Source organism: Siniperca chuatsi, linkage group LG9 (genome assembly GCF_020085105.1).
Source record: "Siniperca chuatsi isolate FFG_IHB_CAS linkage group LG9, ASM2008510v1, whole genome shotgun sequence".
In the NCBI taxonomy this organism is placed as follows: Eukaryota; Metazoa; Chordata; class Actinopteri; order Centrarchiformes; family Sinipercidae; genus Siniperca; species Siniperca chuatsi.
In genome coordinates, this window is record NC_058050.1 from 16,132,175 (window position 1) to 16,158,303 (window position 26,129).

General features: G+C 41.3%; 2 protein-coding genes across 7 annotated transcripts in view; both read right to left on the minus strand.

Annotated features, from left to right (window-relative positions):
* Positions 1 to 400: 400 nt before the first annotated feature.
* On the minus strand, positions 401 to 13,084 carry LOC122881418 (FXYD domain-containing ion transport regulator 6-like). Of its 6 annotated transcripts, none has more exons than XR_006379156.1 (10): positions 12,669 to 13,084; positions 10,204 to 10,260; positions 10,024 to 10,050; positions 8,620 to 8,643; positions 8,369 to 8,392; positions 6,912 to 6,986; positions 5,037 to 5,073; positions 4,875 to 4,912; positions 4,736 to 4,794; positions 4,389 to 4,643 (listed from the first exon to the last, which is right to left on the minus strand). XR_006379156.1 is itself a non-coding variant. In XM_044207626.1 (10 exons), exons 2-9 carry the CDS (start codon positions 10,253 to 10,255, stop codon positions 4,768 to 4,770), a joined length of 282 nt encoding a protein of 93 aa, XP_044063561.1. In that variant the 5' UTR covers positions 10,256 to 10,260; positions 12,669 to 13,037; the 3' UTR covers positions 4,389 to 4,643; positions 4,736 to 4,767. The 6 variants fall into 6 exon arrangements, 4 of the variants coding, with proteins under 4 accessions (XP_044063560.1, XP_044063559.1, XP_044063561.1 ...); XM_044207626.1 differs by having other exon boundaries at positions 4,736 to 4,772; positions 12,669 to 13,037; XR_006379157.1 differs by lacking the exon at positions 10,024 to 10,050 and having other exon boundaries at positions 12,669 to 13,024.
* Positions 13,085 to 13,743: 659 nt separating this feature from the next.
* Positions 13,744 to 26,129, minus strand: part of LOC122881480 (IgGFc-binding protein) — a 35,350-nt gene continuing 22,964 nt past the window's right edge. Inside the window, exons 30-49 of the mRNA XM_044207729.1 lie at positions 25,716 to 26,068; positions 24,933 to 25,512; positions 23,937 to 24,535; positions 23,263 to 23,830; positions 22,702 to 22,967; positions 22,245 to 22,586; positions 21,480 to 22,053; positions 21,130 to 21,329; positions 20,634 to 20,775; positions 20,140 to 20,468; positions 19,479 to 20,058; positions 18,773 to 19,371; positions 17,806 to 18,373; positions 17,077 to 17,675; positions 16,398 to 16,965; positions 16,092 to 16,291; positions 15,500 to 15,880; positions 15,099 to 15,385; positions 14,162 to 14,212; positions 13,744 to 14,079 (exon numbers count right to left, since the gene is read on the minus strand). Coding sequence (XP_044063664.1) covers positions 14,203 to 14,212; positions 15,099 to 15,385; positions 15,500 to 15,880; positions 16,092 to 16,291; positions 16,398 to 16,965; positions 17,077 to 17,675; positions 17,806 to 18,373; positions 18,773 to 19,371; positions 19,479 to 20,058; positions 20,140 to 20,468; positions 20,634 to 20,775; positions 21,130 to 21,329; positions 21,480 to 22,053; positions 22,245 to 22,586; positions 22,702 to 22,967; positions 23,263 to 23,830; positions 23,937 to 24,535; positions 24,933 to 25,512; positions 25,716 to 26,068 — 7,745 coding nt within the window. The 3' untranslated portion in view covers positions 13,744 to 14,079; positions 14,162 to 14,202. The remainder of the gene's footprint in view (positions 14,080 to 14,161; positions 14,213 to 15,098; positions 15,386 to 15,499; positions 15,881 to 16,091; positions 16,292 to 16,397; positions 16,966 to 17,076; positions 17,676 to 17,805; positions 18,374 to 18,772; positions 19,372 to 19,478; positions 20,059 to 20,139; positions 20,469 to 20,633; positions 20,776 to 21,129; positions 21,330 to 21,479; positions 22,054 to 22,244; positions 22,587 to 22,701; positions 22,968 to 23,262; positions 23,831 to 23,936; positions 24,536 to 24,932; positions 25,513 to 25,715; positions 26,069 to 26,129) is intronic.

Below are 26,129 nucleotides of genomic sequence, written 5' to 3' on the forward strand. Positions count from 1 at the left end.
GCTACAGAAATTAGCAGGATGGAAAATACACCATCCCACAAGAAAGCTGTGTATACAGCAGTTGTTTAACAGTCACACTTAAGGAGTATTTATTTTTCAAGCTCAGTTTCCACTGGAGTTTACTGCTATGGCAATGACCCTTAGTCACAGGTGAAATGACATTTGGTTTTGACTGTAATGAATAAGGTTTGAACTGTCTGTCACATATGTGTCATCTCTGTTATTTAGATATAGTAAATTCCTGTAAAGCACAAAGGAAAGATCAATGTCATAAGTAAACAACACAATGATAATATTTTCTCATTTGTACATTACATTTACTTCATTTTAGATAATTTCAAGCAATATAATTCTTAATTCAGATTAATGTAGATTATTAAAAGACACTGATAAAATCATGTTGAGTTGACAAGACCTGTATTTGAAACAGTGATCTCATTGTTTTACATATAATAATAATAATAATTTAAATTTAAATAAATTTAAATAATAATAAAATACCTTTGCCTTAGCTTGAAACAGAAGAAATAAATCAACACATTCCATCCATTATTATACATTTCAAAGCATTTTCAAAATAAAATACATTACTGAATGTCGTCTTTTAATTTTCAACAAGATCTTATACTAGCTATTTCATTTTAGCATGTTATATTTGGTCTATTCTATTTATTGTTTTCTTAATTGTTAAGCTTTTTTAAAGGCCCAAAAGATAAATAAAGCAGAAATAAAGAAAAATAAAGGCCAGAGACAGTTGTTACAATGGATCAGTGCATGCAGTTCTTTGTTTTGACCTGGACATTTTGTTAGTCTATAAATATTTAGTCATGCTCTTAATTTTGTTTCACAGGAAGAGAGACAACATTTGTTTGATTTAAAGTACCTTATCACATCTCATAGTTGGGAATATTTTTTATTTCTTTTTTTTTGTCATAGACAAGCTTTTAGACCCAACACAATACTGAGTAATCTATAGATAGATACTTAGCTCACTTAAGACCTTTTACATAATTCAGTGGGAGTCTCAATTAAACCAGGATAGGATGTGTTGGAAAACCCTGTTTCTTGATCATCCAGCTGGCAGAGGTATATTAGCCATAAGAGGAATGGCCATGGTGTGTATTCGCTGGCGTGGCTCCTGTGACGACTTCCTCTCATTCAGGTATATACAATATTTTCTATACAGTTTGAGGGGGTACTGCAAAAGAAAACAAATCAGAGATTTGCAGAGAAAATTAAACATTAGTGCATTTAAGCACATAATGACCCTAAGAGTAAAGTGAACGGTTACACTTTATTTGGATAGTCTGCCTACAAATTGTTTTGTAGGAGTATTTGTAACATTTCAACAGCTCATTAGTTGAGATTCAACAATTCAACTGTTAAATAAAACCGTTTTATAGATTTGGTTAGGTTTAGGCACAAAAAACATCTTGTTCATGAATTGTCACATATACTCTACTGATAATCTGTTAAACATCTACAGACAAAGCGAAACAGTTGAAATGTTACAAATACTCAGAGGACTATCCAAATAAAGTGAACTTACCCTCTGTCTTTGGAATTTGGGTACCAGATGAGCTGGAACTGCAAACAGAAATGAGGGAGGAAATATTATAAATAATAAGTAAGTATTTGTATTTTCTTTAATTCATCAAGATTACTGATAATGAAATATAGTTGTGTGGTTAGAAAACTGTGGCCACAACTTTAACTTGGAGTTTGGAGTTGAAGCCACAGGGTTCTGAGGTATAACTATAGACCAATATGCAGCTTTTTGTCTTGCCATACAAGCGGCATGCGATCAGCTGAGAATATACACTACCAACACATGAGGAGTGTGATGCATACATTTAAAAATGCTTTTCAAGAGCAAGCACTGAGATAAAGAGAACACAAAAGCACTACCCACATGTGATTGTTACATGAGGGCTTGTGTAAACTCTGTGTTGGAAGTGTGTTTTAGGTTGTGTGTGCAGAACAGGGAAGGGGGTATTTAGAGAGGAGGCATCCAGTGCAGGGATAGGAAAAAGTTGTGGGAAACTCAGCTTCAGAACAATACTGGAAAAGATGTTTTTCCACTGGTTAGGTACTTCCTTCAAGTCAAAATCATACAGCATGCACAGGCGGATCATCCACTAAGCCTTGCACAACTCTTACTTGGATGGGGATTTTACACATTTTGTGATTTTTTTACCTGTTTGAGGAATGATAAATTAGTTACAAAGGTAAATGTGCTTATGTAAATATGACAAAGCCTCTGTATTCAAGTGATATGTAAGAGAAAGTCTAAACTTACTTAGGGCTATTAAAATGCCAGAGACAAACATAATAACAGCAAGGATAACCCCTGTAGTCCGCAGTGTCTCATAATCTACAAGGGACAAAACAGTACGAGACAAACCCATTGCAGTTTATGATGAACTTGAAACATACTGTAGTAAAATAGTAAAAAGTACAAAATCTGATATGTTAAACATGGTGCTTTTGATTTTTGAAATCAGTAGATGGTGTAAATCTTACCATAATCAAAGTCACTTTGGTCTGGAAACATTGTTTCTGCAAAGAAAGAGTCTGGTCAGTTATAGAGCCTAATAAATACGGATGTCATGTTGAGTGCAGCACTAAGGACAGCAATAAGCTTAAAGGGCGTGTGCTCAGTACAGCACCATGGACAGGCAAGGTTTGCAGCTGAGAGGGGCTCGATGCAGTATCTTTGCTCAGCAGTATCTTTGCCTGTGCAAAGATGCAGTATCTTTGCTCAGCAGAAAAAGATGCACCACGAAAAAGTGGGATACAAGCCAGCAGCAGGATACAGGGGAATAATCACAGCAGCAGAGAAAAAAACAAAAAAAAAAAAAACAAAAGAAAAAAACCCCACACAGCTTGAATAATAAAAAGTGTTTGAAAGGTGTTTTGGAGTTCAACCACTTGAAAAAAACAGCTGCGTTTATTTTTTAATGCAACACTGTTAATAAAGATTTCTACTCTCAACCAATAGTGATTTTTGTTTTGCAAATATAAATGTGTTTCAGGCCACAGCCTGTGCCAGATTGATAGGATATTTGTTCATCAATAATGCGGCTTGCATGTTGCTGAACCCTCACTCCCAAGTGGCTGAGCTGGCAGTTTGTATTTCTTCCCATCGTTTTCTCTCTGCCACAAGACTAATCAGTTTGAGAGAAACAAGTGCTAATCATCTTTATTATTGTTTATTTGCCCATTCCAGTGGGGAGTTTACTAAAGAACTCCCTTTGTTATAACACTGATCCATGCATCAGCAGTAAATTGGCTCTTGGCACTGTAGCAACAATGCAGCAGACTAATTAACTACATAAAAAAAGATGGTATGAATATAATCCAAATAAGATCACACATAACCAAACAAGCCATTTCCCCCCTCAGACAAACTGTAGAGCTTACAACGGTTTAATGTATGTTACACCCATCAAAATCCTATGAAAGAAGGAAAAAACAAACCTGCGGTGGCCATGGCTGCACTGTAGAGATGTAGAAGAGCTCTGTCTCCCAGAAATTTAGCAGGTTGCTGGGTTGCAGTTTAAGATTGGATATAGCTGGACAGGAAAGCAGGCAGAAGTGCTTCAGAAGCTCCACTGTAAACTCAGCAGGGACCCTCTGGTGGCCACAGCGAAACATTGCATTCACAGCGGTGGGGTGCTCCCCATAGGGTGACAAATCTGCCATGATGTGGACTACAGAGGGAAGTGGGTTGCCACAGTAGCCCTAAGTTAGAATAAATAATAGGGTAAACAGCTAATGTGATCTTACTATAAATTAGACAAGACAGTTAAATTCAACAATCTACTGAGTACCATACAGTCTTGTGTGGTATTTTGGATATTTAAGGATTGTTGCTATAATATATGCATTGTGGCTTTTGCTCCAAGATTCCTTAATTTCTTGTTTATAATGCTCAACATTTACTTTCTTTTAAAAATGATATAAACATGAGCTTGCATGCTCAAAATGCACCAGTTTCTGTCTCATGTGGTGTCTTTTGTGCAGTGCAGCCAGCCCCTTCCTGCAACACCAGGGAGAAAATATAGCTTGCATATGCAGCTTTTACATTCGCAGAGACTGCCAGACTCACTACGCTGGAAAGTATGCCAATAAACAGCACCAAATACAGAGATAGGTAAAATTAAGTGTATTTCTTGAAAAGATAGCCTTCTCGAATAGCTGAACAATGCAGCACATAAATCATTCACACTCTCGCTGCTGGTAGCTACTACTGCATGTGTAACTGAACTGTCTGCAGCGTCAGCAGAAGCAGGAGTGCGGCATAATAGAGGGCTGCTCCCTGGTCTACCTCTAATGGCAGAGAAAACGAAATAACGATGCATTAAAAAAAACAAAAAAGAAAGAAACCCTTTCAAACACTTCTTTTATTATTTAGCAGCAATCTGAAAGTCACAAAAATATAAATGATACACTCACACACTATTGCTACCATTTAAAGCTTGCATATTATCTAGTAACATTTATGGATGATAAAAACATAAAAAAGAAAAAGGAGCACAGTAACATTATTCAATTGAAGGAATCTTCATGTGTTCATGGAAAGATTGTCCTCAGCTGTGATCAAAGTATTTGCTGCCACCTAATGGCAACAGTCAGTAACACTGTGGGAAAGAGGTAGAAGATAAATTTGATTTGTTCTGAAACAATCTCTTTCAGCTTCGTTTAGATTCACAGATTACTGTAAGACACTTACCAGATCTCCACTGCTCTTTGCCTCTGTGTCCACTACGCTGTAGAAAGAGTTTTAGATTACTGTAAAAACAAAAAAACGGGCTACTACTATCTACTTGATAGGCATTTATCATTCCTACTTATTATTGAAAAATATTTACCCTTTGGAACACCTGGTTCCACATCAGGACTCCTGGACCTAAGGAACAGTTAGATAATAAAACAAAATGTTTTTAAAGCTGGAAGGATATTTTATAGAAAACTAAATTCTTTACAGATTTTTACAGATAAGGTTTGTTTAATCTGACTTCAACTTAACTTACCTTGAACTGCCACTCTTTGGACAGATACATTTACGGGCTGTTTTGGGAGAAAACACAAAAAGAATTTTATGCGTCTTAAACTGCGACTTTGTTGTTGTACAAAAAGGGACATATGAAATTATGAAAAGAACGTATGCAACTATAACAGTCGGCTGTGTACCCCTAACCCCCCTTCACTACTAAAAAGAGGAAGAGGTCCAAGCCTTGATAGGTACATGAATACAGTCTTTAGGTTGTGCCAATAAGCCCATCTGGGCTGCAAGCCTTGTGAGGCCTTATAAGCTTGCAGCTTATGGGACCGAGCTAAAGACTATATTCATTCATACCTAAATCTTTGCCCAAAATACAGGAGCCAGTATGTTGAATAACTTGCAGCTAGGAACATTTATATTTTGTGTAACTCTACAAAAGAGTTTTAACATTTAACTTATTTTGTTATGTAGCCACCCATAGTTTGCCTATTAACACCATAGAGGCACAGATGATGCAGTGTTTACACTGCTTAACACTTTCACAAAACATCCTGAGCACCTCGATTCTCTCTTTCAAGTGACCAACAGATCCTCTATATCCACAAAACCATGTCTGATCTATCCAGTATTAGTGCAGAGGCTCTGCAAGGCTCCATTCTGCTCTTTGTTGTTCTACTTGTATTTGCAAACAAGTTAAAAAAAATGATTCATAGAGTTGTCTTTACAAGTATTATGTTGACATGGCCTTATTTGGCCTTCGACTCAAGGGTAAAACCTAAAGTGAAGCAGCCTATTTGGCCCACAGACAGGCTCTCTACACATGGAGCCAGAGCAGTGTCATAAACTATATAAAGACGTGCAAAAGGAAGTTTTAAAATCCTTGAAGCAAGCACTGCTTGCCAAATTGCCTCAATGTGTTCTGGGAAACCTGACAGAAGACTCCAGAGTCCAGCTTCCCGAAACACTAGCCAGTCTGATCAAACTCACTTCAAACATCAAGGACACCAGGTCAACAATCTGCCTAGTGCTCTTCAAAAAGTGGACAGTTTTTAAAGATGGCAACTAATAGATGTTATCACTGAGAAACTGGCTGACTGCCCAAAAGAACAAGAAACCTTGACTTTAGTATACTCAGTAGAATACTTGATATAGCCAGAAAAATAGCTGAGTAATTTTTGTGTTTGAGCAAATGAAAATTGGAGAATAGATTTAATTCAATGCTTACAATCATTACAGATGTAAACAAACATGCAACAGCAAGAAAACATTAATGACTCTGATTAAACTGTTGTCTACCGTAAATCTGTGTATTTATTGACCAGTTAATTTTGTGGTGATAGCAGGCTCCATTCTTTTCAGCTTTAGCAGTGTGACGATACATTCATCCACTGGTTTTTATCATTTTAGTTAAATGCGACCACTCATATAATCTCTTTCCTTCTAAATCAAAGCCTTACACATATGTCTTCATAGAGTGCAGTTGGGAATCCACATGAACTTGACTGGAGCAGAAGAGAAAGTGTGGCAGATTGTCTGGGTTGTAATGAATTATTTATTTATTGGTTGGTTTTGGTTTCAGGGCTACCAGTGGCAGTAACGGCATGTGCTGGCAGGTAGGAGGAGGGACCTTGGAAGGACACTGAGTGAGGAGAGGGATAAGGTATAAAGGGCAAATTGCTGTGATACACGAATCATGAGAGCGTTGAGTGCTGAGATTATGCAAGAAGCATCAGTGTGCCTCCCTACCAGACGTCTGAGAGAGACAGAAGCCTGCTTGTTTCGCAGCACCATTATGAATTTGAGAGACTGTGAGGTCAACTCACACATACAGGGATCACAGTGTGGTGACGCTGACACTCTGCCTTACACATCTACTGTGTACTTAAGGTGGTCAAACACTTACTGACGATGAGTGCGATACCCATGAGGAACAGCACCACTGCGAAAACCAGGCCACCGATTCTCAGAGATTCATAATCTGAAATGAAACAAAGTACTTTATAGTGATTGCAGATGTGAGTGATAACATATGAAAGTTTTGAGAGACAAAATACCATCAATTCAAAAGCCTTTTTAGGCCTTTTGTGAGACCTTTAACCACATTTTGATTCAAGAGCAGCATTGCAGAAATATTCTGCAGCCCTCTAACGGTCATGTTGGGACACCACAAATTCCTGTGAGCTGCAGTCACCAAATCTGTAAACACTATGGTCAACTTTAACTCTGTTGTTGTCTGTCCCAATAAGGCTGGATAAAACTGTGCAGAAGAAATCTGACTTGTAAAATTGTTGCACATCAAGGGGAGAAAAAAAAGTCCATCAATTGTAAAAGAAAATCAAGGCAGGCAGCAGTAAGTGTGGGACAGCTAGTTTTATATCTGGTGAGGTAATCCTATAGCCTTCCAAAAATGCCAACATCATCTACAGTTTTTGTTGTTACCAATACAAATAAGATCACAGCTTTCTTTCCACGCATCAAACATTGCCTAGTCTAGTTAGGTAGTTAACTAGCGAGATGGCAACTAACTGCAGGCATTAGCAAATAAACTGACTACAATAAACATTAAATTTTGAATTAATCAATAATGTTTTTTATGTGAAAAAAAGTGCAAAAAAAATTGCATTATGTCTCAAAGTTTTTCAGCTGCCAGCAAGCTTCATTAATTCTTTGGTGCAGTAGTTCCCATTTTTTTTTGGCTTGTAGCCCCTTCAAATAAAGTATTGTTACATTTCAATTAAAGAGGAATTTTTCCTTCACAGGTTTTTAATTAAGGATTTTTAAAAGGCCCCAGGAGATCAAAGTACCAAGAACTTGATAAGAAAAAAAGAGAAATCCAGAAAAGCCAGAGAAAAATAAACATAATTTCATGTAACAGAAATATATGTTTTCTTTCTTATCCCTGTTAATATCTTGTGACACCTCCAAATGATCTTGGGAGCCCCTGAGAAATCCCTGCCCCCAGGTTGGGAACCACTGCTTTAGTGGTCTTCCAATAGGGCACAGTGGTTGGAATGGTACAATACGGGTTTGGAGAACACTACCAAAAATTCCCTATTGCCCAAATAAATTGAAAGATAACAAGAAGTACACAATTGATGGTAGGTATTCATAAAATATCAATGCAAATTTTGAGTCATTCTGTGCACTTCGGTGCCTTAGAAGGACAGAAAATCAGGCCTACAGCACAGTGGACAGGATTAGAAGTTTTTGCAGTAGGACTACTCCAGAAGCTCGGCCTTGGGGTGAAAGTTTTCCATCACTTGTGGAAGTGGAAAATGCAAAACTGGTCTCGACCTCCCAGATGTTTCCTGTGTAGCGGGTCGGCCATTAAGAGACAGCGTTCATCTGCTCAACACTCACCATAATGAAAAGCACTGTCATAGTCTGGTAGGAGAGAACAGAGAGGGGAAACAAATGAGAGGCAGATTTTGCCACTGACACACTTCAGAGAGTACTCATGATGTGACAGCTATTCAGCAGTTTTAGGGCTTCAGTCATTCATCTAGTCATTAGCCAGTTTGGTGCCAGTACCGATTTAAATGCTAACTAAAATGAGTATGCAACTTATCTTAATTTGACTTTTCTAAGCCTTCTGTTCAATTAATACTCACCTTTGTCCTCATCTGCTGCTGAAGCTGTGAAAAAAACAGAAGCAAAATCATTAGCCTTTGAGACATTTACGTGGTGGTATAAGCAGCAAAATTGATGGTAGTGGGGCAAATTCACTCTCCAGAGAGTGCAGCAGAACTCAAAATGATACACTGCATAATTCTGCTCTGCATGCCTTTGTTTACCTACTGTGTATTTACAGTATTTCATTGCCCTGATCTGTGTTACTCTGTGTGCTGTTAGGGATGTGGGAAAGTACAGACCCCTCTGCTATCACATCTCTTCTCCCATGTGGATAAACATATTGGCTGCATTCATGTTATGCTCCAGGCTTTTAAATCTCGTTTGAAAGCGCACTGTACAAGTTAAATCACAATTTCTGCCTTATGTTCAGTGACATCAAGAAAACAAACCAGAATAATTAAAAAAGAGACAACTTCACTTGGTATAATAAAAAGACACAAAGCAGACATTATTTATATGAGCACCGATGTTAGGAGTGAGAACAATGTAACCTTGGAGTAGCACACTGGAGGTTACATAAATACTTTGGTGCTAGGCAACATTTCCCATCATTAATGCTTTTTTTTTTTTTTTTTTTTTTTCAGCTCATTAAAATACTGTGAACAGCGTTTTAAATGTCAGACAGTCTTAGTAGTTGTGCTTATATATAAACTTTGACAACTGATGTTGAATACAGTTCAATGATAATCTGTTAACCATGTAAAAAGTAAAAGTGTACATTTGCCTATTCCAACTTATTCCAACAACTCATCAACATAAATTTAGATGCTAAAAGTTGATGGATTTTTCTGACACCCAGTAAATGGATCATGCCCTTGATGTACATGATTCAATAAAGTCTGACATGAACTGTTTCAAATGAGTACAGCTGAAACCGTGAACTGAATAATATTTTATACACTCCGCATCCCATTTACTGCAGAGTAAGGGCATAGTGCTAGTTAACTTTGACCTCATTATCAGGCAGTAAATACTAATGTTAGTCTCTTCCTCCATGAACCAAAAACACATTACCATATTGGTGCTGACAGACCTAAGCGCCAGAGAAGATTTAATAAAAAAAAAAAAAAAAAAAACTTGGCTCAGTCTGAATAAATGATTATTCAAACTGCAGCAAAAGGAAACATTTACAGTATTCTGACATGGCCTTTTCTTACAGCAAAACACTGACAAAATGATTTACAATGGAAAAAATTAAATGTAAATTATACTGAAAACAGTATCAGTGTAATGCTAACAATAAGACAAGGCATTTCATACACATTTAACCAAAAAGAGCACATGGCAAGCAGCCATACCAAATAAGTGAGCAGCGGAAACAAAAAATTAGGAAATGAAATGGCCATGCATTGCCAGTGACCACTCTAATGCAGGAAACTTACCAAACACTTCCCTGCCAAACGCTGATCCTGTTATACAGACACATCAGCTTGTTTAGCAACTTAAACCAAAACCAAAGCTAAAGACAAGGGAAGCAACTGAAGAACACCCCGCTCGTACAGGTCGGTTTCAAAGAGGGAACACTGTGAAGCCACTGGATGTTTAATGAAAAGGATGCTCACCGAGTGCAGGAGCCAGCAAGGAGCTGAATGCTACAAACACCACAAGATCCATTGCACCTGTCGATATGAAACAGACATGAACCTTGTTAAAAAAGTACATAACAATAAAGAGAAGTAATACATGTCTTAATTTGCTCATGTAGAGGCAATGTGCTCACATTTTGGGCTCAATGCTGTTTCGTGAGCGTGATGTGCTGGAGTGACAGGAAGTAGAGGCCCTATTTATGTGATTTACTGATAAACTTTGCAACTCACTTTGTGAGACTCCCTCCAGACTAAAATAACTTAGCAACTTAAACTGCCTTGCTAACAGAGAGATGCCTGTTTTCAAAATCTAATACCTCAGAAACTACCAGAGAGCCAGTTCAGGTTAGTTAGGGCTAGCTGTTGTTTTCCAAAACAGTAAGGGATCAGAAAAGGGAGGACATGCTTTATTTATCAACTTGTTTATATGCATTAAACTGCAGTTTAAAATTACATTGTTAAGGGGCAAAAAGAACACTCAAAATCAAAGCACCTAAGGCTGAAATATCCTGACTTTAAGTCCCTTGTACAGGTCAAGCTCCAAAAACACTGGATGTGACATTTCCCATAATGCTTAAATGTTACATCGTCAGGGTTATTTCTTTAAACTATAGAAAGCTCCCTCAAGAGTCACAGAGGACAATATACTGTTTTCACAGGATGAGTAGGTACTCCTAGTGAAACTGAATTTCATGTGTAAAAATCAGTGGAGTCCCTCTTTAATGAGACCATTCCTGGTAGGGACTACAAAGCTCCATCTCGGCTAGACACTACATAACAGGGTCACGTATGTCATCAGGATATGCGTCTTAATAATATGGCCTCCTGACTCTGGGTAAGAGAAGAGGGTCTATTTCAGGCTCAGCACATGAGGCTTGGCTTTGGAAAGGTGCAAGGCAAGCCTGGTGTTGAGTTGCATGGGATACTTGACTGGTGGGTTTGGATTGGTTTTGCTGGGTCATCTAGTTTACACATGGAGCATGAACCTCCTGGGGCAGTTTCTCTGTCTATATATTATCTAGGACATTCTTTGAGATTCTCTTACACCTATATGTTTATAGGCTAAAGTTCAACAACCAGCCACTCGTGATTGGGCGCAAGAGCTGCAGAAGGTCCACTATTGAAGGCCACTGCATGACCAAAGAGCATAGTGGTTGCAGTGTTAGCTGCACAGCCACATTATACCAATCAAATTTCAAGACATGAATACAAAAATGTAATGCAGGTACACACAGCTCTACACTTGCAGTAAACCTAAGCCAAGGAATAAAAAAATTTTGCATTGCAAAGATCAAAGCCAACGTTAGCAGTGCCAAGGTTCCCCTCCCTGGCCCAGACCATTGCTGGAGATTCATGCATGACTAAGTGACGAAGTTGGGGGTGTGAACATGGAGCTGGAGTGGAGAGAAATGAACACTTCAACCCTGGGAGCAGGATTAACAACAAAGGCCTGCCAATCAGTTTTAATCAAACAAATACAGGCTGAGTTATTCCAGCAAGAGCCAATCCAATAATCTTGTTTGTTAGCCTTCTGAGTGATGTAGAGGAATATAATGGGGACTCAGGAAAGACGCCCATAAAGCAACACGAAACAAATTAATTAACATGGATTATAATAAAGTCGGATTAACATGGACAGTTTGTAATTTAAAAAAAAAAAAAGGGTCTTGCTTGCATTAACCCCTATAGGCAAGCCCATGTAGGAGTACATTCACAGATAAGTACCTTAGTGCAAGAAGCTTATTCAAATTTAAGTTTTCGTATTCCCAAAACAAATTTAACGAGGTTTAATCATCCTGAAACGTCATTCTGAGTTTGGTTTCAAGATTTTTGAGAGAAAAAAAAAGATGAGACGCAGACCTTTTGCTAATCAAAACTCTGGTGCATGTGGCTCATTTTAGAGCCTGCTAATTGCGCCAGACATCACTGGCCACATTTTCTATAGACTCTGACAACAATACACATTGTTGTTCTCGCCAATTAACGCGATTCAGATTGGAGAACATTTTAGAAATTGCTGGCTACAGGGTTTCTGGCAGCGCGTGTCGTCAAACTCCATTAAACTTCTCAGGTGGCGTGGCATTTCCAGGCAGGACACCACCGCACTAAATGAAAATGAAAACACGTTTGACATAATCAACACAATACACCGGTAAATGGGGGAATAAAAAACAAAAAACACGTTGGGCTTGTATATTAAGCCCAAGCAACATAATCGGTGGCCTCGTGTAGATAAATGGTCACATGTTCACACAGGCATCTGGGAGTTGGGGATTGGAGGTCGTGCTGCGAATACCCAAGAAGAAAGGGAAAACCTCTGCAAGATAAAACGTGTGCACTCAAATGTGCTTTGGGAGTCTTAACCTGTAGGTTTGAGGTGTTTTAAGCTTACATTTTCTGCTTCAGAGGAGCATGCATTTGGACATTTAAATTAAACTTACCGTGTATCAGCCTCCTATAAACTCTGAAGTGAGTGAGACTTTCTCTCCGCCCAGTGAGCCGAACTTGGCTAAAAAAGTTTTCCACTTGTTATTTCAGCAAAGAAAGAAAATATGACATGTAAAACCTTCTCATCTAGCAAAAAAAAAAGCTGATTAGCAAAAGAATTATTGTGTGAAAGTTCCTCAGTACTCGGCTGCACTAAGTAAAGCTGTGTTCCTCTTTGGTCTTGTCTTAGGAATGAGAGAGAGGGGGCGGGGTGCTAGTGTGAGCTCTCAGCCACTTAAGTTACTCACTAAAAATGACCCTGGACTGCTTAGAGGGAAACGACACAAGCAGAGCTGCAGTAGTGCTACTGAGCAGGAAGACTATTCCCATGCGGTTTGGTGCCAGCATTGACAGTAAAACATGATTTCACAATGAACTATAAATCACGTTCATTTCCCCCCCACAGCCAAATTTAAGAGACACAAGCAGCATCAGACAGTGAGCTTGTTGTACTGTGGTGTAATTTACAGGCTTTGGGGTGTGGCTAAGCGCAGTCAAGTTAAGGCATAAACACTAGTGCGCTTTCATGGCCGGTGCAGTCAGTCAGTGAGATATAGTTTTCTCTCAGGTATATGAAAACTTGTCTTCCCAAGGTCTCTCCCACACCAAACTGCCAGATTGTCCCCTTCACTAGTAGCAAATACAGAGCTGGGTGGACTGAGCTTTGATGGCAGCAGGCTGTAAAATTCAGACTCTACCATCCAGGATGTTATCTATCTACTGTCATGGTTAGTTAGCTGCAGATATTTGTGGAATTTTGTTATTGTACTGCTTTCTTTTCCCCCTCCTACACCAAGGATCTTTAGTGCAGATAGCTTTCTTATTAAAAAATCAAATTTACACAGGATTTCTTCTGTCACCAGCTGTGAAGGATGCAGCAGAAGCTGCACACACATCACCCATTTAAGAGTCATGTATTTAAAAAAATTATTTAGACTGGCATACAGAAACACCAAGGTGTTTCTTCTACAGGTTTTGTAGAAGCAAACAGTAAATTCTTTGGGAATCACAAATAACAATCACACAGTGTGATGCAAAAAGTATTTATTGGTCAGAAAAGTAAGGAGAACACATTTGTAAAACACATTTTTAAACCTAGGAAAGTACAGTATAATAAGACAGGTATCAATCGAGTTACTCCTGGTTGTTTTGGGGAAAAGAGATACTTTCCTCCTCCACTAGATGGCGATGTTGGTCAAGAATGAGCTAGATTTTTCTACTGCTCCAAAGTGAACAATAGAGGACCAGACCGCCAGTAAACAACCAAAACCATCTCGTGAATCAAGAGGAAGTACTGAAGTATGATGAATAAGACAGGCTGTAAACAAGTAACTTTAGCCTAACGACTTCACATTTGTCTTCATCCTGTTTAATGGGGGTAAAAAGCAGGGGTGTAAGCCACATTGTAAAGCTGTTTCATTTGAGAGCCAACAACTTCAGTTTTTACCTGTATAGCAGATGCTCTCTATCACCGCAGAACCAACATCTCTACAGGCCACTGAAATGAAAATGAAAAATTGCAGTCAAAGGGCACTGGAGCAAAGTAAAGTCATGTTCACTCAGGCACAACAGAGATTACAAGCAACACTTCTGTAAATTGTATTTTTAAAAAGGCATATGCAAACACTCAGGAACAGCAGTGATTCTCAGGGGTATTTTTTGTGTTGTTTAGGTTGTGATGAGGAGAAAATGCCCACAAAAAGACAACTACATTGAATGAAGAGAGGAAGGGGGATACACAAAAGTCAATTCTCTAAGGGATTGACTTAAGGCTAGAACACAGAACTAAAAATGAGGGCTCAAATTAATATTGCACCCAGATGAGTCTTAAGTGTCCTTGGATGACAAGCAGTGATTGGATTGCAAGCTTGGTAGCTTTTGATGGCCATGCCTGTCAGCCTCACCTGCTTTTTAATCAGTAATTACCATAGGGGATTCTCTGGCATTTCTTAATTAAATTGGACCAAATGCAATTAAAAACCACACTCTCATTCCTTTAAAAAGGGCTCTGTGGAGTCCTTGTTTAGTTCTTGCTGTTAAGAGAATAAGCGGTTGAATGGTCATAACACCGTCCCCATCTCTCGCTGATCTGTACTTGATTATTTCAGTGGTCAAATTAAGGTTGCAGTTTGCATAATAAAGGGCAAGATAGAGTTCAAGATTAAAACTTCCGCTCTAACTAGAACTGAAGGTTAAAAGCGTAGATGAGAAGGCAAAGTTGTTATGTTATTAAAACAATTAAAGTTAACATTGGGAGGACAATGTGATGAGAGCTTGTATTGAAGAAGAGGACTATCATTATCATTGCATTAAATGTAGCAATGTATCTTTGCCCATGACATTTATACAGAAGAAACGTTACAGTAGGCCTTTCAAATACTCACCACCTAGAAAAGTCCCCAGCGATCCAGGAGCCAACAACCACAGTCACATCACTGGTGATTTTCCCATCTGCAGTCCTCATATCATCTTTGGAGTCATCATTGTAGTTGCCACAGGCACCACACATTTTACCGGACAGGCTACTGTCAATAATGACCGTGACCTCCTGTGAAATTGAGTAGGTGACCCGCACAGCAGATGCCCTGTCGATGATCACAGTCCTCTCTGTGATTTGGACAGACAGATCATTCGTCACTTTGCTGGGAAGAGACACCTTCCTGCCATTTACCTGGATGACATGAAGAAGGGGAAAGAAGAGGAAAGACAAAATCATTTGAGATCAAAATGATTACTTTCATGGTTAAACATTTAACTATTCTTCATCACTCCTGGCTCTTCTCACCCAGGTCATGTGTTGGCTGTTGATTGTGATGGTGGTTTCCTTGAAGAACACATACACAGTGGCGACAGCAGCAGATACACCTTTGCTGCAGACCCTGACGTCCACAACCACACGGAACCACAGCTTAGTGGTCTCGTCACACAGAGAAGCCACTTCAAATGCCCCTTGAGCTCCTATCGCTCCAGACATGCCATCAAAGGAGGTGAGGTGGCCAACTTGGCTGAGACTGCAGTGGCCCTGTTTGACTTGGCAACCTCTGACCCCATCTCTTACGCTACAAACCTCTCCACTGGCGCAGGCCAGCTTTTCACACTTCACCAGCCCAGAAGCCTGGCACATGCACTTGGACTTACATTCTTTGTCCACCACCGCTTGGCCCACCTGGAAACATACATCGTGTATAACGTTAAATCATTCATCCAGGTCTGTGAATAGAATGTTTTACATGAGTAAATGCTCTTACATGAAAGAGACAGTAGACAGCATTAGTCCTTTTTTGAATGCTAACTATATGACTTTTATATGACTACCTTTCAATTGTATCACAGTTACTATGTATGGCAACAAATTAAAAATCTCAGTATAGTTTTACCGTCAGATATCTGCCATTGTGCACACACCCACAGTTGTCCAAGGAAACACACTGGATGCCATCAAAAACAAAGCCGGCATCACATTGGCATCCTTCAAAACAGCTTTCAGAACAAGCAAATGGGTAAATGAAGCTGGCACAGGTCCCACCACAGGTGTCGGCACACACCTCATAGTGACTGTGCTCAGGGCAGGAAGCAGCTACAAGAGAAGAAGACATTTGTAAGACTTTGTATGTGCACCTGAAATATAAAACATTAAAAACATGGACAATTCTTCAACTAAACCACTGTTGTGTGTAACTTACGGCAGAAAGAGCTGCTCCTCCATGGCTGTATTTGCACTCCTGCACTCTGGCAGGCCAAAGCATAGGCCTGGACACTGTTACACAGAGTATCTTTGTTGCCACCCATAGCACAAACATCAAACACGCAGTGAGACACATATGCTGCTGGGTCAATTATACTGTGGCAGGATTTGAAAGGTCCGTTAGGTGCACTCATGATGCCACAGGAGTCTGGTTTTCTGTACAAGGTGGCCTTGGCCTGGTCACATACTGGACACTGGCCTCCACAGCCCTCACACACATGCCCAGGCAGGTCCACCACCCATGCCTTGCCAAAGTCATCATCGTTATTTGTTTGTCTGCCACCGGGAAGTCTGAAGTCATCATCACCAATCTTGTTGTAGTTGCCACAAAGTCCACACATCTTACCCTGGTATGTAGAAGGCACGATCACCTCAACATAATAGACAGTGTCATACAGGACTGTCAGTCCAAAGTCTGTCCGGACAATTATGTTGTGACCTTCCTGGGTGACTCTGAGACGCCCATTGTCCAGGGAGAGAGGAAGGTTTAGAAGTTCATCATCCACCTGGACAGAGGAGGAAGGAGAACCGAATCATTGTGAGACATTTTTGTGAGGAAATAAATAAACATGCACAAATATAACCACACATGTTTTGGATGAAGCTGTTGAACTCACAATGACTTTCCATGGCATTCCCTGCTGGATGTAAATGACGTATCCATAGACCACGACTGCAATCGACTTGGTAACAGCCACTTTTCCATTTCCATACTTCTCATTCCCCTGAGTTACAGTGAATGACGTCAGATAGCCTTTGTCATCATCACAAACCTTGGCCAACACATAGACACATGTACCCTGAAAATCAAACCTCCGTCCATCAAAGGAAATGTAATGAGGGTCACCAGAAGCCACACACTTGCCTTGCCCCTCAGGGTGGCAGCCTTTCACTCCGTTTACAATCTTACAGGTCTCCCCTGGACGGCACTTGGCCTTTTGGCAAGACACCGCACCATTCTCCCCACAGATGCATTGCTCCACACACTCGGTTTCAGGGTATAGGACGTCTCCTTTCTTGTAGTAGCGACCATTGTAGGAGCAGCCACAGTCTCTCACAGGCACGCAGGTATCCCCACTCAGTAGGTAGCCTTCATCACACTCGCAGGCTTCTGTACAGGACCTGCGGCAGGTGGCAAGGGAAGTTAAGCTGGCACAAGTGGCTGGGCAACCCGTGGCACACAGGGTATAGTGGCTGTTAGCTGGACACACCATTGCTGTGGTATAGGATGAGAAGTGGGGGAGAGGAACAGGGTCAAAGATGAAAGAGATGTTTTTAAATAAGAGATTTTAAGTATGAAAACAAAAAATAATTAAAAAAAAATGAAAACACAATCTCAAACTCACGACAGAAGGTATCTGTTCTCCAGGGGTGGATGGTGATTCCTTGGCTCTGACAGGCAGAGACATAGACTCTCACAGCATCACAGACTGACCCATGGTGACCATGATAATGGCAGGCATCATACACACAGTCCTCCAGGTAAGGAGCAGGGTCCACACGGCTGTGACAATCTCTGAAAGGCCCTGCCTTGTCAGCGATAATACCACAGTACTTCTGGGCTTGGTACTCTTTCCTCTGGGAGTCTGAACAGGCCTGGCACCATGCCCCCTGACAGACTGATGAACAGCCTGGTACAAGGGCCACCTGCCAGCTCTCCCCCAGCTTGGCTCCATTATTGGCGGTCTGGCCGTTCGGCATGGTCAGGTCATCCTGAGCTTTTCCATTGTAGTTGCCACACAGGCCGCAGACTGCGCTCTGGTAGTTGCTGGGCAGAGTAACGCTCACTGTGCTCCACCAGTCAAAGGTCATGGTGATACCAGCAACTGTCTCCACAACAGCTGTCCAGCCGCTGAGAAACACGACCAGCTCATTATTGTAATCCAGTGGTAACGAAGCAAGCTGCCCATTGAGCTGAAGAGCAGAAAACGAGGGAGAGAGAAAGGAATATTTTTAGGAGATTATAGTTTTAATAATTCTGCCGTCCTTGCTAATCCATTCTAATGTGCAGTTAAATCTTAGTTTAATTAAGTCTGCCTGGATCAAAATTTTAATATGCAATTAAATATATATACAGAAGAGCATGAGGGATGTCAGAATTAGCACAATGACAGAAGGCATTATCATCCACTCATTTGAATGAGGCTGAGAGTATCTGTGCTGTTTTTAATTTTAATACTGTAACTACATACTCTGTCCCATTTCCTTTCTCTCCAAAAGTCCACATGAAAACAAGTGTCAGATTACTTATTGAATCTTTTATCAAATCACCCATATGCTTCACATTATACATACTTCCACATCCATACTTACCAGGACCTTGTAGGGGTATTCTCTGCTGATGGTGAGGGTGATACCATATATGGAAAATGTGACAGTCCTTGTGTAGGACACGGCCTTGCTTCCCCGGTTGTCATTCTGCACAGTCACCTTGAAAGGCACTAGCCCAGGCAGCTGAGAGCACAGTCCCACCAGCTGATATACACATGTGCCCTGGAAGTCATACCTGTGGCCATCAAAAGTCCGGTAGTGAGGGTCACCTGAGGCTGTGCATGTGGCGTGACTGATAGGTCTGCAGCCACGCTCTCCATCCACTACGGTGCACCTTTCCTTGGCAGAGCAGGACGCCTCACGGCATATCACCATGCCCAAGCTTGTATCACACTCGCATAGGCGACCGCAAGCCTCATCAGCCCAGAAGTTCTGGCCTGGCTTGTAGTAGCGGCCCTGATAGGAGCAACCACACATTTTAGCAGGCACACAGACACCAGCACTGAGGACGTAACCCGTATCACACACACAGGTCTCCACACAGGCACCGTTGCAAGTCTGCTTTTGCTCAGGGAATGGGCAGGATGGCTGGCATGGGCTGGCACAGTTTTCATAGTGGCTGTAACGCTGACAGTTCATTGCTGGATATAAATTTAATTTAAAAGACATTAACCAAAAAAGAAAAACTCAAACATTTGATTGAAATCTTTGACTAAAATGAGAAAATGAGTTTCTCTTAAATACTCACGGCAGCCAAACTTTTCCCTCCAGTCCTTGATTATTATTCCTTCCTCACGACACTGTTTACTGTAGGAGGCCAATGCCTGGCACAGCATCTTTTTGTCTCCCATATTAAAACACATATCATACACACAGCTGTTCATGAAGGCCTGCGGGTCCAATTTTCCATGACATTTCTGGAACTCACTGTTGGTCTTGGCTGCAAGGGCCCCGCAGGAAGCCTCAGTGTTATAGAGCTTAAGCAGGTTACCATCACAGGTAGGACAGTTTTTCTGACACGTGTCCCAGCAAGGATGGTCCTTGTCCTGGTCAGGCGTTTGCCAGCTCTTGCCCCACTCTATCACTGAGGAGACAGCTATGCCGGCTGGATTCTGGAGCTCATCAAGGTTGTTACCGTTGAAATTGCCACACAGACCACAGACACTGCCGTAGTAGCTGCTGGGCAGCTTGATGACAAGCACCCAGTTCCAGTCGTAGGAGACAACCAGGCCAAAGTTTGTCTGCACCACTGCAGTGTAACCAAGCTGAAACACTGACACCTCACCGTCACCCAGTCGCACAGGAAGATTTAACAGCTCCCCGTCCACCTGAAGGGAATGGATCAGAACTATATGTACACACTGAAATACTACAGGTCAAACACATCAGACAAGAAACTAAAATCTTACCGTGACTCGACCAATTTGGTTCTTGCGGATGGTGATGGTGTATCCATATACAGACACATCTACGTCCCTGACGTAAGAAACTACTGTGTTTCCCCGGTTATCATTCTTCTCAGTGACTGAAAATGGCACTAGGCCATCCAGATTTCCACAGGTCTTGGAGATGACATACTTGCAGGTGCCCTGGAAGTCATAGTTGTAACCATCAAATGTGTGGTAGTGGGGGTCACCCCAGGCCCAGCATATTCCTGTGTACTCGGGGACACACAGAGCTTCACCCTTCTCGACATGGCACTTCTCCTTGACCCGACACTTGGCATCTTTGCAGGGATCTACACAAGATAAACAAAGGGAAATGAAAAGGAAAATTGCAGTTTAACTCAAAACTAATTTAAAATGTACTGTACATTTATGAGAGTATTTGTTTCTGTATTTACTTCGGTAAGTTAAATATAGTTCAAATGTGTTACTACAAATATATAGTATTTGTGTCTTGCCTGTGTTGTAGCATGCCCTGATTCCTTTCATGACCAGGCATTTTGTGCTTTGAGGGCAGGAATGCTTTTCACAGACAAGGCCTGTTGCTGGATTACAGGTGCACTTTGTGTTACAGTCTTCCTCATACACCAATTCACCAGGCTGGGGACATAGAGCAGGTTAATTGTACAAGAGAAAATAGTGCATGGAAGAAATGACAGGCTAAAAGAGGAGTCCATATTATTTCATTCTTATTCCATCTTATCAAAAAAAAAAAAACCCACAAATTCAGACAATCTGCTAATTAAGTATCAGGAGAAATCCTCAGTGCACATATGTAAGATCAAACTTGCTAATGTCCACCACTATGGAAAAAGCAAAGGCAACTTTATTGCCATGTCAGCATAAAGGTTGCTATGGGTATTTGCTTAAGCCATTTTGACACTAAAAAACCATCGTTTGTACATTACTGTATATGGAATGGCTTTTTTTACAGACAGAGTTGTTGAATTGTACCTTGTAAGTTCTTCCATTCTCATAGCAGCCACACTCAGTATCTTGAATACATGTCTGTCCATTGAATAAGAAGCCAGTATCACATTCGCAGCCTTCTGTACAGTTGGTGGAGCACTGGACAATCTCTGTGAGGCCTGGGCAGGATGCAGAGCAGGCATCTGCACACACCTCATAGTGACTGTTGGCTGGACATTTCATGGCTGCAATAAACCATTCCAAGACAGGGAAAACATGTATGAGAGAAGAGCCTGTTTTTATATTAAATAAATGGTTACATACAGTACAGCAGACGAGAATTAGAGGTTGATTTGAAAGAAAAACAAAAAAGTGAATTTCTTTTTGTCACTTACGACAGAATGAAGCCGTCCTCCAGTTTATGAGGTTCACTCCTGCCATGTGACAGTTGAAGGCATAGGCTGCTATGCTGTTACACAGCACCTTTCCATCGCCATTAGAAGCACATACATCAAACACACAGTCATCAAAGTACGGCTGTGGGTTCAGTTTACTATGGCAGACTGCAAAAGGACCTGTGGGTGCTGTAACAAGACCACAGTAAGTGGACTTTGAAAACACAGCCTTGCGAGCTTGGTCACAGTTAGGACAGTAATCCCCTTCACATCCATTTTCACACACCACATTAGGGATGGTGACCTTCCATGATTTTCCAAACACATTCACGTTGTTGGTGAGCTGACGGTTGGGCATTTGAAAGTCATCTTTTTGGTTGCCGTTAAAGTTTCCACACAGGCCACAGACCTTATCACGGTAATTACCAGGTACTGTGACTGTCACATGATAGACCAGGTCATAACTGACAAGCAGTCCGAAATTTGTTGCAATAAAATAATGCATGCCTTCTTGATAGACCTGTACTGCTCCATCATTAAGATTCAGAGGAAGGTAGTTAAACACTCCATTTACCTAAAAGAAAGACAAGTCTTATTTAAAGAAAAGCTACTGATGATAAGAATGTTAAAAATATATTTGTCAAGCTAGTTTTACATCTCTCAGCCATTTCTATCATCTGCCACTACATGATACAAGCAATAAAAATGTCACTGTATTCCAAATATGGAGCTCGGTCCAAATAAAGACCAGGTGTCGTTGCTCACCAGGACTCCAAACATGTTGTTCCTCATGATAAGAGTGAAGCCGTAGACCTCCACAGCAACCAGCTTGGTGACAGACACCACTTTGTTGTTCATCATCTGGTTCCACTGAACGTTCTCCACCTGAACAGAGAAGGCCACAAGGTGGGTGCCTTCTAGCTCACAGCTCTTAGAGAGTGTGTAGGTGCAGGTGCCCTGGAAATCAAATGTTAGCCCATCAAAAGAGCGGTAATGGGGGTCACCAGAGGCATGGCACACACCCTTACCAACAGGGTGACATTTTTGGATGCCATTCTCTATTTTACACTTCTCATTAGGGCCACATGTGAACTTCTTGCATGCAACCTGAGAAAAACAGTTGAGAAACAAGAGAAGTGTTATAAAAATCCAACATATGAATTTCCCAATGATCAGTATCAAATTATTATTTGTATTAATTGTCCACTTTAGCATCCATTACCTCTCCATCTTGTGTGCACTTGCACTCCTCCTGACACTGCTCATTGGGATAAAACACTTGGCCGATTGGGTAGTAGCGGTCTTTGTAGACGCAGCCGCACTGTGAGAAGGGAACACAGAGATTTCCACTGAGGATGTACCCCTCATCGCAGGAACAGCCCTCCTCACACTGAGCTTGGCAACCTTGAGGAGGGCCCAGACTCTGGCAAGAGGAAGGACAGGAAGTTGCGCAAACTTCATAGTGGCTGTGGACTGGACATTTCACCGCTGTACACAAGGGACACATAAAAGACAATGTTTTTTTATTTACTAGATTTAAATTTAGAGTACAGATTACAAATGAAGGCAGTGATTACAAAGCGACATAAAATCCCAGAAAAGGAAGAAACACACATTGAAGTATACAGAGAAACAAAGACTAGACTCATAGAACAGTAAAGAAACTAAAGAAGTTTATTGTGCCATTTAATTTTTCCAATATTGTTATACTACACTGCTAAAGTAAATAATGCTCACTTTGCCTTTATGTAAATTATTTTATTAAAATAAATGCATTTCTCACCACAGAACTGACTGGTTCTCCAGCTGTACACCTTGGCCCCCACAGCTTGGCAAGCAGATGCGTATGATGTAATAGCCTGACACAGCACATCCTTTCTGCCCATATACAGGCATACATCATAAACACAGTCTTCAAAGTAGCCAGCTGGGTTCACCATGGTATGGCAGTCACGGAACGGCCCTTTGGGGTCTCTCAACAAACCGCAGAAATCTTCTTTTTCATATAAAACCTTCTGGGTAATGTCACAATCAGGACACAACCCTTTACAGCCTTCGACGCAACCTGGGATCTCGGCCACCCGCCAGCTGGCACCGAAATCTGCAGGCGAGACAGGTTTGCCTCCGTTCTTTGGAATCAGGTCATCCTGGGGTTTGCCGTCATAGTTGCCACAGAGGCCACAAACGGCTCCCATGTAGTTGCTTGACAGTGTTACAAACACAGCGCTTTCCCAGTTGAAGGAGACTTTGAGGCCAAAGTTTGTGGTGACCACAGCATACCAGCCGCTCTGATACACAGATACCTGTCCTCCATCCAGGGTGACAGGCAGGTTGACCAACTCATTATTGACCTAGGAAAGAACACACAATTGTACAATTATGTACAGAGACAGAATATTAAAGTAGTTCACAGGAAAGATTCAGCTGTTCATATACTAAACATTATGTAGTTCTTACTATAATCAGGCCCTTGTGTGTCTTCGTAATGACAATGCTGTAGGAGTACACCTTGATCTCCACTAACTTGGTGTATGAAACCACTTTGCTGCCCCGGTGATCATTCTGCACCAGCACTTCAAAGGGCACCAACTCTGGGTTCTTTGAGCAGAGTGCAACCAATTGATACACACAGGTGCCCTGGAAGTCAAACTTCCTCTTGTCAAAGGTCACATAGTGGGGGTCACCTGTGGCCTGGCAGGTGCTGTGGGAAACTGCTTGGCACTTTCTTATGCCATCTACCACCTGGCACTGCTGCCCTGTTCCACAGCCTTTATCCTTGCACTCCACGCGTCTGCTTCCAGCAAGGCAAGTACACCATCGCTGACAGCCCTGGTCGGCCCAGAATGACTCACCAGCAGGGATGTATCGACCCTCGTAGGTACAACCACACTGAGCAGCAGGCACACACTGACCTCCGCTCAAAAAAAAGCCTGCGTTACAGGTGCAGGTCTGCACACAGGGGCGTTTGCATTTGGAGGGAGCATTAGGGTCAGAACAAGTGGCAGGGCAGGCATTGCCACAGAGCTCATAGTAGCTGTTAGCTGGACATTTAGCAGCTTTAGGGAGAAGAAAGAATATTGTTATAAATACTAGGAGCAACAAACAAGAAAAAACAGTAGGTTCATCTGAGTGATTGATTCATTTAGATTTAATTATAAATTATATATTTAGAGTTTTAAATACACACTGTGCTTTAACATGTATGTATCATCCATCTATAAATCCTGCACATTCTATATACTGTATATAGACAAGTATGACCACCCACTTCATGTATATAAAGTAATTGTAGTACTTTACCTGTTGAATATTTATTCCTTCGCACTATTTGTATTTGTTTACAATCTACAGAACACTTGACTTGTATATTGACATTGTATATTGTTATTGTCCTTGTATGTGTACACATACTTGGACAACAAAGCTAATTCTGATTAAGTTGTCATTACTTACGGCATTGTGCCATCTTCCTCCAATCTTGGACCTGGATCCCAGCATTCTGGCAGGCTTCAGTGTAGGCCTCCAGTGCCCTGCAGAGGAAATGTCGAAGGCCGCCTCCCATACATACATCATATTTACAGTTCTCCAGGTATACTTGTGGGTCAATGACGGCATGACATTTGCTGAATGGCCCATTTATTATAAGTGTGATGAGCCCACAAAACAAGTCACCCTCCCACATCTTCATCAGGCTGTGCTCACAGCGCTCACACCCACCCACACAGTCATGTCTGCACAGGGCATCGTTCACTAGCCCTGGTACCTTCCAGCTGCTCCCAAAGGCCACAGCCTCACCTGCCTGGGTGCCGGACGGTATGGTGAAATCATCATTGGGGTTGCCATTGAAGTTGCCACAGAGACCACAAGTCTTACCAGCGTAAATGTTGGACAGACTGACCACTAGATAGTGTTCCCAGTCATAACGGACAGTCAGACCAAAATCCGTCACAATGACCACAGAGCGACCACTCTGAAACATGGTCAGTTTGTTGTTGTTCAAGTTTACTGGCAAACTCCACAGACTGTTGTCAATCTGCACAAAAGAAAATAGAAAATATGTTATGAAGATGTTACACTACAGTCATCATTTATTCATTTAAATGTATGCATTTTAATGTGTAACACAAAGAAATAATTAAAACAAATATTCATAATAAATTGAAGTCAGGATACTATTTAAAATATGAATATTTGAAAGAATAACAATATTTTACTAACAGAAAAGGGAAGCCTTACCCTCACACGACCCGTCTCAGACTTAACCACTGTGATGGTGACGCCATACACCTTCACTATGACCAGGGCGACATACGAAACCCTGAGGCTTCCTCTGTTCTCATTTTGGGCGAGGACCTCAAAGGCCGGGAGATTATCATCCTTTCCACAGTTTTTAGCAATGACGTATGTGCAGGTACCCATGAAGTCATAGTGTCGCCCGTCAAAGGTACGGTAGTGGGGATCTCCCATGGCCCAGCAGGTACCAGGCTTGCCTTCCACTAGCTTGGGGACACAGGAGGGATACCCACCCTTCATTTCACACACCTCATTGGCACTGCAGGTGATACTGCTGCAAGACAAAGATCCACTTCCTGGACGACAGTAAAGAATATACAATTAATGCACACATCATCACAGTTCATTTATGTGTAA